Source organism: Oncorhynchus mykiss, chromosome 6 (assembly GCF_013265735.2).
Source record: "Oncorhynchus mykiss isolate Arlee chromosome 6, USDA_OmykA_1.1, whole genome shotgun sequence".
Taxonomy (NCBI): domain Eukaryota; kingdom Metazoa; phylum Chordata; class Actinopteri; order Salmoniformes; family Salmonidae; genus Oncorhynchus; species Oncorhynchus mykiss.
The window spans coordinates 77,486,193-77,502,627 of NC_048570.1; the positions used below are offsets into that span (position 1 = coordinate 77,486,193).

The following is a 16,435-nucleotide window of genomic DNA, read 5'->3' on the forward strand; positions in this document are numbered from 1 at the left end:
CTACCTGCTCTGCTCTCCAGGCAGCTTCCTCTCCCTGCTCTGTACTCCCTACCTGCTCTGCTCTCCAGTCAGCTTCCTTGTGTCGTCTTATCAGCCTTCACACAGATAGAGGACACATCACACACAGCAGACAGACAACCTCCTTAGTAAAAGGCCGTCATTGTAAATAAGAATTTGTTCTTAACTGACTTGCCTAGTTAAATAAAGTAAATAAGGAGAGAGAGAGACAGAGAGAGAAGGGGAGAAGTAAAGTAATATTCTGGGATGCTGGGGTTTTAAAACAATATGAGCAGTAAATTGTAGAAATAATCCAAACACAAAGTGGTAATTCAACCCTGAAGAGAAACCATTGAAAACCCTAAAAATAATCCCCAGTACTGTTATTTTTCTCTAATGTAAAATTAATGTCTGTAGCCCTTTGTAGAGCATTCTAGCATGCGTCCCCTGTGCTCAGCTCTGCAGGGTGAACTCTCAGGACCCTGTCTGCTCATTCACTCCTGGGCCCAGTCAATAAGGCTATTTCTGATCTCCGGATGGCTAAGGTTTCAAAGCCTGTTTAAATAGGCGCCCACAAAGCCGGAAGCACCAACCTCAGTCAGCCCTCTCCTCCTCTCCTCTCCCGTGTGGAGGACCTTTCTCTAAATATTGAGAGGGAGGCTCAGCTTCCAGCCCGCAGTAACAGGGGAGGAGGAAGGGAGAGAGAGAGAGAGAGAGCGTGTGAGAGAAAGAGAGAGAGAGAGAGGGAAAGAGAGAGAGAGAGAGAGAGAGCGAGAGAGAGAGAGAGGGGGGGAAGAGAGAGAGAGAGCGAGAGAGAGAGAGGGAAAGAGAGAGAGAGAGAGAGAGAGAGAGAGAGAGAGAGAGAGTGAGAGAGAGAGAGAGAGAGAGAGAGAGAGGGAAAGAGAGAGAGAGAGAGAGAGAGAGAGAGAGAGAGAGAGAGAGAGAGAGAGAGAGAGAGAGAGTGAGGAAGAAAGCCTCCCCCACAGCTCCCACCACACACACCCGGCATGGTGACGACTGACAGGGAAGCGCAGTTCAGGGCTCCCGGTGCTAAACTCTGAACGGCAAACGTTTGGCAGGGTAATTACACGCCACAGTGCACTGGGTGTGTGATTAGTGATAGTTGTCTGTTAAAAGTGTTTGGAGGCTCAGAGACTCAGAGACTGTTTAGGTTTCATTTGCATCAGGGAGGAAGGAGTCACATGTCAACACAAATAAAGCACGTCTATAAAACAGTATCGTTTTTTCCTATTTTATGCAAATGTCAGTACAGTATTTTCAAATGAGATTACATTTACTTCAATAATATGTTTCCTTCAATACCTTCTAGGAAACTATAACAACAAAACAATTGACACTTTTCAACATAACACTTTTCAACTTAACACTTTTCAACTTAACTGAGTCGTATCGGCAGAACTATGTCACATCTATAGAACTATATTAGGCCTGCGGCTTGTTTTGGTCTGGATCAAAATAAATGTCACAAAGTGGGTATTCCACTCTAAAGGCGTCTCCATTGCCAGGTCATGTCACGCTCTGGTGCGTTGCCGTCAACACACTCAGGTGGCGTAGCGGCAGCTGAGCCTGCAGCCTGCCTTTCCTTAGATCTCCCTGCTGTGTTTACCTTAACTGGTTAGCTATGGCGTCTCAGTCTTAGTCACTACGGCATGCAGCAGATGTGCCTGTAAGCAGCTGAAAGGTGAGTAGCACTCGCAGATAGCTAGTGCGCCCAGTTGTTAAACACATCACAGAGAAATAATGGGGGAAAGGAGAGAGTCATGAGGGGGATGGACTGTGGGATTATAGACACCACCTGATAACTCCTAAACCACAACACACACACTGGGCCTTGAGCTGAGAGTCGGGTGGCAAAGGGAAACAAACGCACCCCATGGACATCCACTGGGGAGGAAAAAATACCTGAGGGGTTTGACTAGGGGATTGAGAGGACGTAAGACAGTACCTGTGGTGGAAGCCTCTCCAGATCTGCACCAGGTGTGAGGCATTAAGGAGAGGAGCTCTGCATCTGGCTCTATCACCCAGGGCCCAGGGCGGTGTGTCAGGTGCTGTGTGCTGTCGGTCTCTCAAAAAAGGAACCAAATTGATTACAAAGACAACAATGTGGACAATGATTTCAAGTTTACTATTGCCTCTGTTTACACAGTGTACAACAATTTAGTAAACATAGCTTATTACTGATGTGCAATAAAAACAATATCCAGAGAGATGTGATTATACAGACAACAACACCTACATCACATTCTACTGTCAGTTTACACCTGGCACTTCCTCACACTAATCATACAGCACAGTGTGTTAAAGCTGCTGGCTGGTGGTTATTGTCCTGAAACAAAAACCCACTGTAATGAATACAGAGAACACAGCACCAGTGTTGCACTGGAATACATACTTCATTACAGAGAAGAAAACCATGTGGGCATTGTTGTTTCTGCAGATTATACATGACACAGAACAGAGGGGTAAGACTGTAAGACGAGTAAGTGTATCACAAGCAGTGGGAGAGGTAACTCTAGACCTCAGAGCTGGGAGAGAGAAGGAGAGGGAGAATGCGACTGGGCACGTGTGGAATGCAGAGTGGAGGGGAGAGAGAGAAATCTACATTTCAAATGTTCAAGGATGTTTCCATTGTGTGTTTATGAAAAATGGCTGCTAGGACTACAAAGGTAAAAGGATATGGCATCAAAGGCCTCCCTTAGAAAACACAAAAAAAGAAACATTGCTGCACTGAAATGTACAGCAGAACATACTACTCCTCCTCATCCGCTCTACTCTAGTCTTTAACCAGGCTCATTTGATTGCAGTGTACAGGCCTCAAATCAAGGCCCTGCAATCCATTTTCTCACTGTAACCTACCGCTGGGTCTGTAGTGGGTTTAAAGTAGGAGGTAGACAGAGAGAACTCTATAGGCAGAGAGAGAGAGAGAGAGAGAGAGAGAGACAGAGAGAGAGAGAGAGAGAGAGAGAGAGGGAGAGAGAGAGAGAGAGAGAGAGAGTGAGAGAGCGAGAGAGCGAGAGAGCGAGAGAGAGAGAGCGAGAGAGCGAGGGCGAGAGAGAGAGAAACAGAGAGAGAAACAGAGAGAGAAACAGAGGGAAAAACAGAGAGAAACACATAGAGAGAAAGAGAGAGAGAAAGAGAGAGAGATAAAGAGAGAGAGAAAGAGAGAGAGATAAAGAAAGAGAGAAAGAGAGAGAGATAAAGAAAGAGAGAAAGAGAGAGAGATGAAGAAAGAGAGAGCGAGAGAGAGAGAGAGAGAGAGGTGGTGTTGGATCTCATTTAGGGAAACAAAAGACAATGGAATGGGGTGTGTGGGAAAGAACGAGGGCAAAGTGCCGGAGTGGGTCCAAAATGGCACCCTATTGCCTATATAGTGCACTACTTTTGACCAAAGCCCTATTCTCTATTAATCCACTACTTTTGACAGAAGTAGTGCACTACATAGGGAATAGGGTACCATTTCAAACACAGTCCTGTAGCCCTACTGTAAGTGCAGCCAGTGACCGACACCAGGCGGAGCCTGCCTGTCTGTTGACGGTCAGGGTAATATTGTTTACAAGCTCCCTCAGCAGAATCCCACTGCCCTCCTCCAACCATCAGCCAGCCACAGAGCTCGCCCTCTACTTAAGGCAACAAGACTGGAATGTGTTCACTTCAGCATTACAAGCCTATTAAAATACACTTTTAATTATGCTACAATCTCTCCAGGGATCATTTATTTTCATATCCTCCTCTCTTGAACTGTGTGTTCTTTGACATCTGCACCAAGAGATCAACAGCACAACTGGAACTGGGAACTAGCATGTGTTGTTTTCTCACTAGCTCCAATTAAAGGGCATGTTGACAGATTATAGTACGTAGCTGCTGCTGCTACTGGTACGGCTGGTGGTAGTTTGTGCTCCAAACTAGTAGGGTGAGGAGGAAGGGTAGGCTGTTGATGGGGAAAAGAATGGTGAGGAGAGAGGGGTGAGGAGGGAAGGGAGGAGAGGGTGAAGAGGGTGGGGAGGGAAGAAGAGGCGGCTGATGGGAGGGGAAGAAAGGGGGCTTATGGGAGATATCTCATGTACACAACATAACCAGGCAGCCCTGGGGGGTTAATGTGTTTACACTACCTGGGCTGTGATCTATCATCAACCTCATCAGCTTCTATTACCCTTCACATACTGTACATAACCAAGCAGCATCTCTAACGTCTTACCCAACTGCCAATCCACAACTCTCACTCACACAATTTCTATTGGATTAGTAAAATGCTAATATCCAGGGTATAACCCACTCCCCCACTAGACTGGGTTGATGTGCAGTACTGTACATCATCATTCCAGTAGTTGATTTATATTTAGTGCCGCTGTGCCTTTTCAAGGCGTTTCAGGTTGAACACCTCACAGCTTCAAAGGAGTTGTCATGTATATGCATATGAAACGGCAACCACATGGAACCTATAGCATTATCATAACAAGTCCTCCATAATAGTTGTTTACTTATATCTGCTAAGACAACAGACAGATATTCCCTCTGATCCTGAATCAGTTTACCTACACCAGTGAGAGGCGTAGAAATGGGGGATGAATACAGTACACTTCATCTGCATGGACCATCTGAGATCTTTAGGCTAACAACACAACTGGTAAGCGGATCATCATAAGTCTATAATGTGCATAAAATGTTCACCACAGAGCAGAGCCCATGCAGTCAGGCTGAGGTTAGCTAGGTGCTGATGAGGGAGGTGCCTGCCTCAAAGAGCTTGTTTTCACTTTACTCAGGCTTCATTATGCCCAATCAATATTCATTTAGTCACTAGAGCTATTGACTCATTTCTAAAATAAAATGACAGGTAATTTGTCTTGTCATGGAATAGGGTGTATTATCCCTTTAGAAAGAAAACAGAGTGGGTGGGATGGGACGTGGTGGCCCATAGAAAAGCTGGAAACAATTGAAAATCTATTTTTTGATAAGACATTGAAAAATCAATGTCTGCTTCCTGCAATCTGTCTCGAGCAAATCAATCATAATCTGCACAGTTGGCAGTGAGATGCAAGAGAGAGAGAGAGAGAGAGAGAGAGAGAGAGAGAGAGAGAGAGAGAGAGAGAGAGAGAGAGAGAGGGAGACAGAGAGAGAGAGAGTGAAGAAAGGCTGGAAGGGCCCAATCTTTGTCTGATATCTCTGATTTCTGAATGGCTTCTCATCATGGTGATAATAGGGTCATCATTTCAACACTTAGCTAACCCCAGCCCCTTCCATTCAGCCTGGGGTAGAGGGGAGCAGAGGGGAGGACAGGCTCCAGAGAAAGAGGAGTGGACTTATTCTAGCCCCATTCATCTTAATTCAGATTGGCAGACAGACACAGACAGAAGTGACCTAGAAAAGAAAAATATCAAGGGGACCAAATATGTTGAAATGTTGCCCTGGTGTATACTATAGCGATAGGTATGTTATTAAACTAGTTATTTCAAATTATTGTATGTAATTACAGAATATTTTCTGAACAATACATACATTAACAAAGAACCTAATGTCTTGAATAGGGGAATTTCTGTTTTGTAATTTACATGTTTGTTTCAAATGTAGGCTCATGTTTGGGCTCGGTAATATAGTTAGGTTCACATTTGAAGTAAAAGGACTGTGACCTGAATGTCAGTCTGAAGTGAACTCCATGCCACCATCTGTAGGCATCTCCAGTAAAACTGGATAGCAGCATGACATCACACAACAAAGATGGCCGTACACACTGCTGACTTCTGACCACATTACAAAATGGAAGTTCATTTATAAAGAAGAGAAATACTTGGATATGACTGCATAAGTAAATGGGTGCATACATTAAATAATAAATGAACCAACAACAAAAATACACAAACAGCACAATGTGTATTATCTTGGTTTTTAATATTTTCATATTGGTAACTTGGATAATAACAAAATCATGCAAATTTAGAATAATATTACATGAAATATCCCCACGGTAGTGATGATTCAATCACTAATACTTGTACAACTAGCTAGTAGGTTTTATAGCCACAATAATGTTGCGCCACCTACAAAGTAATTGCTATTGTCAGCAATAGGATCCGCAAATTCAGTGCAGTTGTTCAGTCGAGGGACGCAGTGCACGTATGTTTAATCATTTCATTAAAAAAAGCAAGGTCAAAAATAAATAGCATCCATTATTTGCAGCAGATCTCCCCAAAGCATTGCGAGTGAAACTGTTTTGAATTTCAATTGGCTTCCAAGTGGCAAAAGCCCACAGCTAATACAACAAAGAAAAGTTGGTGTCAACTAATCGGTTTAGGACACAGATTTAGAAGGGCTCAAATTCTTATGAATACTTGTAGCGGGTTTCCCTCCTGTAGGTACCAACTAACCACTGCTTTCTAGAGAGCACAGCACACCTGACCTTGTGCAACGAAGGAATCTGTCAAGCGCATGACGTTAACCAACTTAATTAAACTTAACCATCATCTCTATGAACGCGAGAGGCAATTAGTCTAGTACAATAGTTAATGCTTTCTAATAATAGTCTCTAAATCCAAATTAGATTACGCCTGCTCCCTCAGGCATTTTCACTGTGATGCTTCATCCTTCATATGCATGTTTGGTTTGCTCCACGGCTGGGCTCTCTCTTCTGCTCTTACTGGTTTCTCGACCAGTGTGGACTAGTCCTATAGAAGCTGTCTGAATTGTACTGCTTTTTCACATGTATACAAAAGTCTAGCAAGTGTAAGACACTTGGAATAGCTTCCAGTCAATGATGTCCAGCAAAGTGTGCGTAAAGCTTATGCTGGAGCCTGTCATAGGATATGTCAATTTATTGTCCGTTTTTTCTATATCTTATCAAACGTATGTTTTGACAACTATGACGTTTAATATATTTAAATATAAGTAGAATATACACTTGATTTGAAATACATATATAATAGGTAAATACACAGCTTCAAAGTGGTATGACATATTTATAACACGCAGACAGTAGCCTATACTTGAAAACTATTTTATCCAATGTATTAGATTATGCTCTAATATAATATTATCACCGATTAAAAAAGCGAGAGTGCACTCAACTTCAGCTAGGGTATATTTCTGTAAAGGAAAATGATCCGTTTCCTACCTTTTCCTCAGCACGAGCTATAGGTATTTTTTTCCCGCTCCTTGTGATCTCTCACACACAAACACACACATACACACACCTCCTCGTCCTACTTCAGAATAGACCTCTTATCATGCGCGTATGGTGCCTGGAAGTCATTATTGTCGATAATAGAGTATCAATGCATATTGACGTCATTCAAAATACCTCTCTCCTCTCTCGGTATCCCTGGTAACCGGTACGCTATTCAGAGATGAGTGACTGAGCATTGGCCATTCATTACGTCCCTCATTGAAGAACAGTAAATATAATTGGCCAATAATGCAATGAATGTGGCTTAAACCTTTGCGGGCACTCATGACAACTTCAATGGGAAAAGTACAATTACACTTGGGTTAGGTGTTTACTTAGATTATTATTGATTCATTTGTATATTATACGAAATCAATTATAGGCTGATAGTTAGTTGTAGTCTATATTAAAAAAAAACATTTATAAGCAACAGTAGCAAATACCTTTATGGCACCCGAGTCACAAATATCTATTGTAGCCCTGCTAAAAAGGGAAATACATTGACATAGGCCTACCATTAAATACAATATTTTGACTTTGTTTTCAGTTTATTAATGGCAACATATTATCAATAATAGTAGTACTATTATTAGTAGCATGCCTAGTAGTATTATAATGACCATCATCAGTAGAGTAGGATATCATTATTTCTAGACCTCTACTTTTTCTTCCAAAATAGATGTAGTAGGTCTAGTATAAACAATATCAACATTAGTATCCTGAACCTTATATACCTGTGTTGTCATAGATGTTGCTGCAAGAACATGAGGAAGAAAAACTGTTGGGGTAACAATAATTAGTTTGGCTATCATAGCACTGCGGGTGGTTGTAAAAGTAGGTTTTCTAGTACCGTTGTCATCATCATTATTCTTACTTCATGTATGTATCTTTCTTGCCTTTCCCCAACTCTACATTGGCTCACTGTACAGCGTCATCACTCTCTGCTGCTCTCCAGAGGGTTTCAAAGCGTAGGAACACGTGACACTATGCACACACTTTTTAGCAGCGCCTACAGCGATCCCTTTCGGTTTATCGGAGATTTGAACTATAAAGCCAGAAACAATCAGCACTGTGACTATAAGGCCTGTGAATGTCTGTATTAAAAAAATATTTAATCGGATATGCATTATTACACCTTTATTGTTGTTAAAATATGAGTCTAAAATGTATTTTTTAAATATAAAACTATTGCAAGTTTAAAAATAAATCGTGCAATATTATTAGAATATCAATACTATTATAATAGTATAGCCTAACTAATTATGAATAGGTAATTTATTATCAGAGTATAAATATTTGTATTATCATTAGGCCTATTAATATTGGCCGGTCATTATATTGATGATAATGTAATAAATAATTCAGGAGTTATTAATATATGGCACAGGTGCGTAAAAAGACATTGTGCTGAAATGAAAATTCTGGATATCCATAATGGCCGATAAGCGCAATAAATCGTGACTCTCCATATTTCTGCAGAGAAACGTATCTGGTGGCATCAAAGGAGATTACATCCAGTGGTCATAGCGGATTTGCTGTAGTTCATATGGTACTAATCTGCCCTCGCTTGGGGCTTTTATGACTTTCGGGGTGAGAGAGAGCGAGAGAGTGTATGTGACTGGTTTATTCCTGGATCTATGGAGAAAACTATTTAGCAGCCGCTTCAGTTAACAGCTGTCACACGTTAAGAGTTGCTTATCCCACAGTTGAGTGGAATGCTTCCTAGATTTCAGCTAATATTACAAATTGCTGGTTAAGAAAAAAAAACGTTTACACAAACAGCCAAACCTAAATTGTTTGGGATAAAGGTTCTATTTATATTCTATTGTGTATTATTCGCGCCATCATTTAGGCACGCTCCTGCCATGTCTTACCCTAACAACACAAAATGCGTCTGGCGTAAGAATGTCTATATGCACAAAATAAATCTAAATCAAAAACCGTCGCCCCTTTTTAGCTCCCGTTGCGGATTTTAACTTACGGCAGGATTTTAACTTACGGTAGGATCACCGACAGTCAGTTAGGCTGTTACGAGGCATCTATTCAAAAATACACGTTTTGCGCTCAAAAGAAACAATAAACCATAAACCATGGAAAAAGGAAGAGCAGCGTGCAGAACATAGAGCGCTTTTTTCCCTTCAGTATCTGAAAAGCTCCTTCTGACAGACAACAGCCCATTTGTTATTGATCAAGTGTGAAAGTGACGGCTTCATGTATTTAGAATAAGAAGAAAGTTGGAGTTGATCTACTGGCTCGCATGATATCGCCATCCAGGGGCTGGTGTACTGGAGTCATACAGCACCGAGCCTTGTTAGAGAAAAAAAAAATAGAGAAATAGCGGGAGAGGGATTGTTAGTGAGAGAAAGAGAGGGAGAGAGGGAGGGGGGAAAGCGTGGAGAAAAAAGAAAACATGGAGAGAGAGAGAGAGATAGGCAGGGCTGTGGTATTAACCCAGCATAGGCTTGCCTTTTCCTTCGATGACTACACCCCGATAGGAGGAGCGTGAAGAACGTAGTAGGCGTCAGAATCCTCAATTTCCAACTTAGCATCTTGGCAGGACATTTTCCCAAGCAAAGCCCCCATCCGAAGGCAAAAAACTTCTTCTGCACGGCATGAGACAGAGTGAGCAAGTGAGAGAGAGATAGGAAAAATAGAGCGTAGCAAGCAAACACAACGGTCAGTTGAAGCTGACTATCAGCGACAAAAAAATCTATATCTAAGTCTATGTATTTGTTTATATTTTTGCTTTTTACCACAATCATTTAGAGGGGAACAGACAGCGGTCTGTTGATACGAGACTCCTATGACTGAAATCGGACAGTGCATGATAAAATAAAGAGGAAAAGTGCGCAAGTAAGTGGCTTACTTTCGGGGCTTTCACCATGGCGTATCCTCAGGGCTATTTGTACCAGCCATCCGCTTCGTTGGCGCTGTATTCATGCCCGGCGTACAGCACCAGCGTAATATCGGGACCCAGGACCGAAGAACTTGGTAGATCCTCATCTGGCTCAGCTTTTGCTCCCTATGCCGGAACTACCGCGTTCACCAGCGCTTCGCCCGGGTACAACTCCCATCTCCCGTACAGTGCGGAGGCGGGAGCGGCCGCCACATTCGCTTCATACGTGGTGAGTGAGAGAGCATAGAATCGAAATTGCCGAGTGGAAAAAATTTTGGAAAATCTTATATTGTATTGTTTGTGGGCCTATGTGTAGAATTTTAGCATGGTGCAAATGAGGCATATGTATTTCTGGTTTAGCGTGCGTCTGTATTTTGCTGATGACTCTTTTACATTTGGGTAAGTTAGTTGTAAATAGGCCCATCCATTTTGATGCAAAGACGAACATGCAAAACTACTAATTAGGCTAATTTGCATGTCATTGTTCTTTGGATAAATGCATTTTTTTTGCAAATAATGAGCAATGAAATAGGTCGTTGTGTTGAATCAGTTTGCATACAATAACAAGCTCCCAACCTCGGTAGAACACATTATATTCTATAGTTATTTGTTGGATAAGGTCTTTATTAGGCTATGCAAAATTACAAACTCGTTTATTTAGGGCTACTCGGTTGTTTTTATGGGCATTGACCAAATGTTCGTTAACTTGGGAACACAGATCCTAATATTTAACATGTTCTAAATCTGAAAGTGAGTTGAGCACGCAGTTATAAGCAAATGAAACGAGGTATGTAAGCCAGCTGAAGAATAGTGGGAAATAATGATAGCAAAATCCTGTCTTGGTAAAATTATGAAAAGAGAAGACATGGTAGGCCTGTTACCGTGATGTTAATGCTTCATCTACTTTGTAAATGAGGTTGCTTTCACTACGCATAGATTACTTTGTAGTGGCTACATAGTCAGCAAGACAGGCGCATCTTGAATACAAAAACGCACAAAGAAAAATAAAGTTGAGACTATGTCCATCTGTGTAAAATGTAAAAAGTGAATTGGTGACGCATTTGATGCTTGATTTATTGTAACCAACCTAAACGTCAGAGGTGTGTGTGTGTGTATTTGTGTGTTGTATGTGTTTATTATGGTGCCTTGTTATTGTTTTAAACTTATTTTTTAATGTTTTAATTGTTATGAGTCGTTGACAATTATCTGAAAAGCATTTTCTTTTCGACGGCTTTGTTTTCAGAGTTCTCCCTATGACCACACGACGGGAATGGCTGGGTCTATAGGATATCACCCCTACGCTGCTCCCCTGGGTTCATACCCCTACGGTGACCCGGCATACCGAAAAAAACGCGACCCGTGATGCCACGGCCACTCTCAAAGCCTGGTTGAACGAGCACCGTAAGAACCCCTACCCCACCAAGGGGGAGAAGATCATGCTGGCCATCATCACCAAAATGACCCTCACCCAAGTTTCCACCTGGTTCGCCAACGCCAGGAGGAGGCTAAAGAAGGAGAACAAGATGACCTGGACTCCCCGAAACCGGAGCGAGGACGAGGAGGAAGACGAGAACATCGATCTGGAAAAGAATGACGACGACGAGCCTAGCAAGCCGACAGACAAGGGAGACTCGACAGACACAGAGTCAGGTCTGTAGAAAAATCATACATTTTTTATCGCAGTCGTTTCCACTCAGGGCGCAAAATGAATTGCTGGTTAATGGTGGTATATTATTTATAATGGGACAATTGCTTTAAATAATAATCACCTTGAACTCCCCTCATTTGACTTATCATGTGCTGAAAATTGCTGGTGACGTAAAGTGTTTAGCATTCGATTTATCTTTAACTGCATAATAAGGCGGGCTGCAGCTGGTGGACTGGGCTGTGTATCGCCTAATGATAATTATTACGATTAAAACACAATCATTAATATCACGGTTTTCAGTAGCTGTATGCCTAGTTGTTTGTAGGCCTATTATTTATTAGCCTACTTATTATGATAACTAGGTCGATTATTATGGTAATTAGCATATGCACAAATATGAACGCATGAGTGCATGAATTAGGGGCCTATAACATATTGGTAGTCTATCTGTATCTTATGTCAATGTTATACATTTTTTTCACAGTAACTTAACTCTTGTTTCTCTCTCACTGCAGATCATAAATTGCTGAACCCGGGGGACATAGTGTGCGACAGATTTAAAGAGGAGAATCATGGCAAAGAAACGGATCCCCTTCTGAGTGACTCGGAATTAAAAGACCAGGGGGATCGGACAGAGTTACTGCCCGAGTCTGCTAAACCCACCACCTCGTCTCCAACCGCCGTGCCTCGGGGAGGAACCGAGCTCGTTGCGCAAGACAAGCCGTCAGAAATGGGCCATGCGCCGGGCACGGTAAACAGCAACGTGACGTCTGTTATTCACTCCTCCCCATCGGCCCCTAAACCCAAACTCTGGTCCCTGGCTGAGATCGCAACGTCCTCAGACAGGTGTAAGAGCAGCCACGACGGGCCGCAGGGCCATGGGATGGGTCACAGCACAGTGATCACCACCAATGCAGCGTCACCATCACGGTCCTCCCCACAGTGCCCTCTCCCAAACAGCACAGTCCTATCCAGGCCTATCTACTACACGTCCCCTTTTTACCCGGGCTACACGAACTATGGCAGCTTTGGACATCTTCACAGTCACAACAATCACGGCTCAGGCACGGGCTCCACGGCACATTTCAATGGATTAAACCAGACTGTGTTAAATAGAGCAGAAGCTTTGGTAAGAGAAAGCCAGAAAGGCAGAGGCCAAACGCAGGTAGATCTTTGTAAAGACTCCCCTTATGAACTAAAGAAAGGTATGTCAAACATTTAATACCTTGATCCCTTTCAAAAATCCATCGGACTTTTATTTATTATTTGTGGTTGCATTACAAAAAATAAGAAAAATAATAATTATAAAGGAAAATTCTGAGAACAGTTATTTTCTGAGTAAATGCTTAACTTCAAATCTTAGTTTCTGAATGGTTAATCCTAATGATGTAACAAGAATGGTCTTCATCGCTGCAGCCACCTGAGTCTATTTGTATTAAAGACTAATATGTATATTTAATGTAGCATTTTTGTATTTAAAATGGACAATACACTATCTTTGAAGTAAATTATGAGAAAAAAATACACGTGTGCAGCGATTATTCTGGGGGGAGGGGGAGGCAACTGTTATTATCAAATGTGTCAGAAGGGCTTGAAAGAGAAACACATTATGGAAAATGAAAGAGGTATTTATCGATGGGATTGTGTTCTTTTACCCCGTGACAGGTGTATCAATTACATTTTCGATACAAAAGAGCACTTCAACTATATACAACATGTCGAAATTTCACAAATTCTCGAGTGAAAAACAGATAGGCCTACAGCCTTTTAGGTCTACCCAAATATTTACATTTTGGTGGGGTTTGGCCAACGATGTTGGCAAGAGTTTACTGAATATATGTATATTTCTGGCTCTATGTTTCCTATTCCTTTCTACATGTGCAGTACAAGGATACTTATGAAGGTGAATATGATAACAACGGCATAACTGGAGGCCCAGTCGTTTAACCCAATTACTTTCCAACCGCAACGTGTTATAAGCAAAGCAATCAGGTGGCGAACTCCAGTAATGAGTTCGATTTTATGCCACATTTAGAGCTCATTACTATTTCCAAGGCGTGGCAAAGCTGTTAAAAGGACGCAACCATGCATTTATGGCTTCAGAGCACACTGGCCAGTTATATCATTAATGTTGGAGCCTCCTTAATGACGCGTTGGATGTGAAACACTCTTGGTTAGGTTTAGAGAGGAGGATAGCAAGACTAGCATGTCATGCACACAGTAAAGGCCACATAGTTTCCAGGGTTTAATCGGTTTTGTCAATAACCGAGCCTCTCACTGTCCTCAAGGCTCAAACTCTTCCTTCCCACTTCCGCAGGTAGGTGTCACACTTGCTCCTAATTTCAGGGGTCTCATTCTTAATCCGTCACGGAAAGCCGTCCCTGATCGAATGGCCTAGTTAAAATGGACCAAAGACTGGGAGGCAGAGAGAGAGAGAGTTAGAGGGAGAGAGAGAGCAACTTGAAATGGTCACAGTTGTTACATGTTTACTATAACAATACTGCCAAGTGGGAAAACCTGAATATTACAATGTATTAACATGGGACAAACCATTTCCTTTCCGGAAATACAATAGCGTGGTGGATTTTTGAGAGAGAAAAAAAATGTTAATGTGGCCTAATCTTTGACATTTTGATTAAGGCTGATTTGTTAGATGAGACAAATGGTGTCTTGATTTGGCACAGATATTGGGAAATGTTTTGAAAACAAATCTGTTAATTATTATCGAATTATAATTATATTATTACTACTAGTAATATGTGTTTTATCAGGTGCCAATTTGTTTTTGTTTTATGATCAGTAGTGAACCTTTAGTGTTTCTAGTATCATTATAATCAGTTGATCAACACGGGAGTACATTAGCTCATGGCTTCATGGTATTACTCCCAACATTTCATATATATTCCTGTTTCTATTTCTAAAAACCTCAATCTTTGTCTTGATTATTTATATTTGAAAAAGATAGAAGTAGGCCGACGTTTAATAATTTAGAATAATCTCAAGTAATAATAATAATAATAACAGTAATAATGAACTAGTGAAATGGGCCAGCTTGCTCTTGTTTACTGCCTTTCATTAATCTCTATAGTTTACTTTCCGCACTCGAGTTGAAGCCTCCCCTGGGCTTTATATAATTCCCTTAGCCCTAATGTCCTCTATTCCGAGTCACACGGGCGAGCGACTGGGGCTTCTATTTTAATCTCCCAGAGTATGTGTGCTGCCTGGCCCAGTGATTGCAACACATCATCCGGCTAAATAGCATAATTATGTTTTTCTTTGCTGATCCCTCCAGGAATTGAAGTGTTCGATGCAATGTCCCCTAAGAGGACATCATCGTTTTTATTTTAAATAGGCTTTTAAAATGTAAGAATTTATTTTTCAAAGGGCCAATATATACAAATTCAGATACGTAAATCATCTATATTCAGCTTAGGTAAATATTGAATAGTTTAGAATCGTTTATGTGTAACATTTAAAGCGGTGACACAAATACCCGAGTATTCTGATAATGCAATTTTACACCGCTCTCTATGATTCGAGGAATATGAGGCAAATGATTGGAAAATGATCATTTATACTGCTAAATTGGATCTTGAGACGGACATTGCATAGCCCATGGGCACGGAGTAATAAAACATGCTTGTCATGTTTGTCTTCTGCACTGTCGAAATAGCCCAAACGATTTGACCACATTTGTGAAATATCGTTTTCAGACGGAGTTGTTGTTTTGTTTTTCCAGAGATGTGCTGTTATTTAGTAATTCTCCTCCACGCAGTTTGTTATTCAAATCACGTCTAGAGGGACAGAGAAACAGGGCCTCTGTGGAGACTCATTCAACATATTGAGTACGTAAAACAATACACATTACTATCATTATATATATTTATTGAAATAAATTATTATTATTATTAGGCCTATTATTATTATTATTAGCAACTGCGGCTAAAGACAATAAAACGAATATATTTCATCCATAAAAAAGACTTTCCACAATCTTAGTTTGAAAAAGTTCACACTGCTTTTTAGCGTTGTAATGCGATCGTGCTACGGAGAGTGAGACCACTGAATCTGTCCGAAACCATTGTCAGTCCTGAATGCATGGAACAGGGGAACTTTGCAATGATCTAGCGCAACTTTGTTCAACTTCTTTCTCCCTCCCGTCTCTCTTCCAGTTGAACGGCTCGCTGGCTCATTGTTGGGAAGCGATGCATGGATACAACGTGAGAATGCCAAGTGAGGTTGAAACAGTTCCCATGTGTGAAGGAGGAAGAAAGCATAACGAACCCAATTGAAGATGGAAAAGAATAACCGATATATATTTTCGCTTTGTCGGGATAGAGGAAATATTGACATTTCATCAATGCATTTACGTCTACATTAGTTTAAATCTGTAGGTCTGGAGGAGGACAATATTGAACTGTTAGACTAATAAAATAGGATCGAAATCTGCATACATTTGTTACAGTTGAGAAAAATGTATGTCTTGGGTCATATCGATTTTTAAAATCGAAAACACGTTTTGTCAATGCATGAATGCAACAAATAAAACATGCCTTTATGGATAATTATATTCAAGACGTATGGACAAATTACATTTTAAAACGTTTTTTCCAAAACGAATTGTAACTTCAAGTGTAGGCTATCGCTAGGCGTCTCCACTAAACATAACGTTGCGTTTGTACAGAAATAGACATGAAAAAAACGTATATTAATTTGGTGC

At 41.2% G+C, this 16,435-nt stretch overlaps 1 protein-coding gene across 1 annotated transcript; it reads left to right on the forward strand.

Moving 5' to 3' along the window:
* The first annotated feature begins 9,560 nt into the window (after positions 1–9,560).
* On the forward strand, positions 9,561–13,241 carry irx5a (iroquois homeobox 5a). The gene is given in 4 exon segments (XM_021607721.2): positions 9,561–10,296; positions 11,311–11,412; positions 11,414–11,717; positions 12,231–13,241. Coding segments are annotated over 4 exon segments (1,356 nt in total). The 5' UTR covers positions 9,561–10,053; the 3' UTR covers positions 12,938–13,241.
* The last annotated feature ends 3,194 nt before the right edge of the window (positions 13,242–16,435 follow it).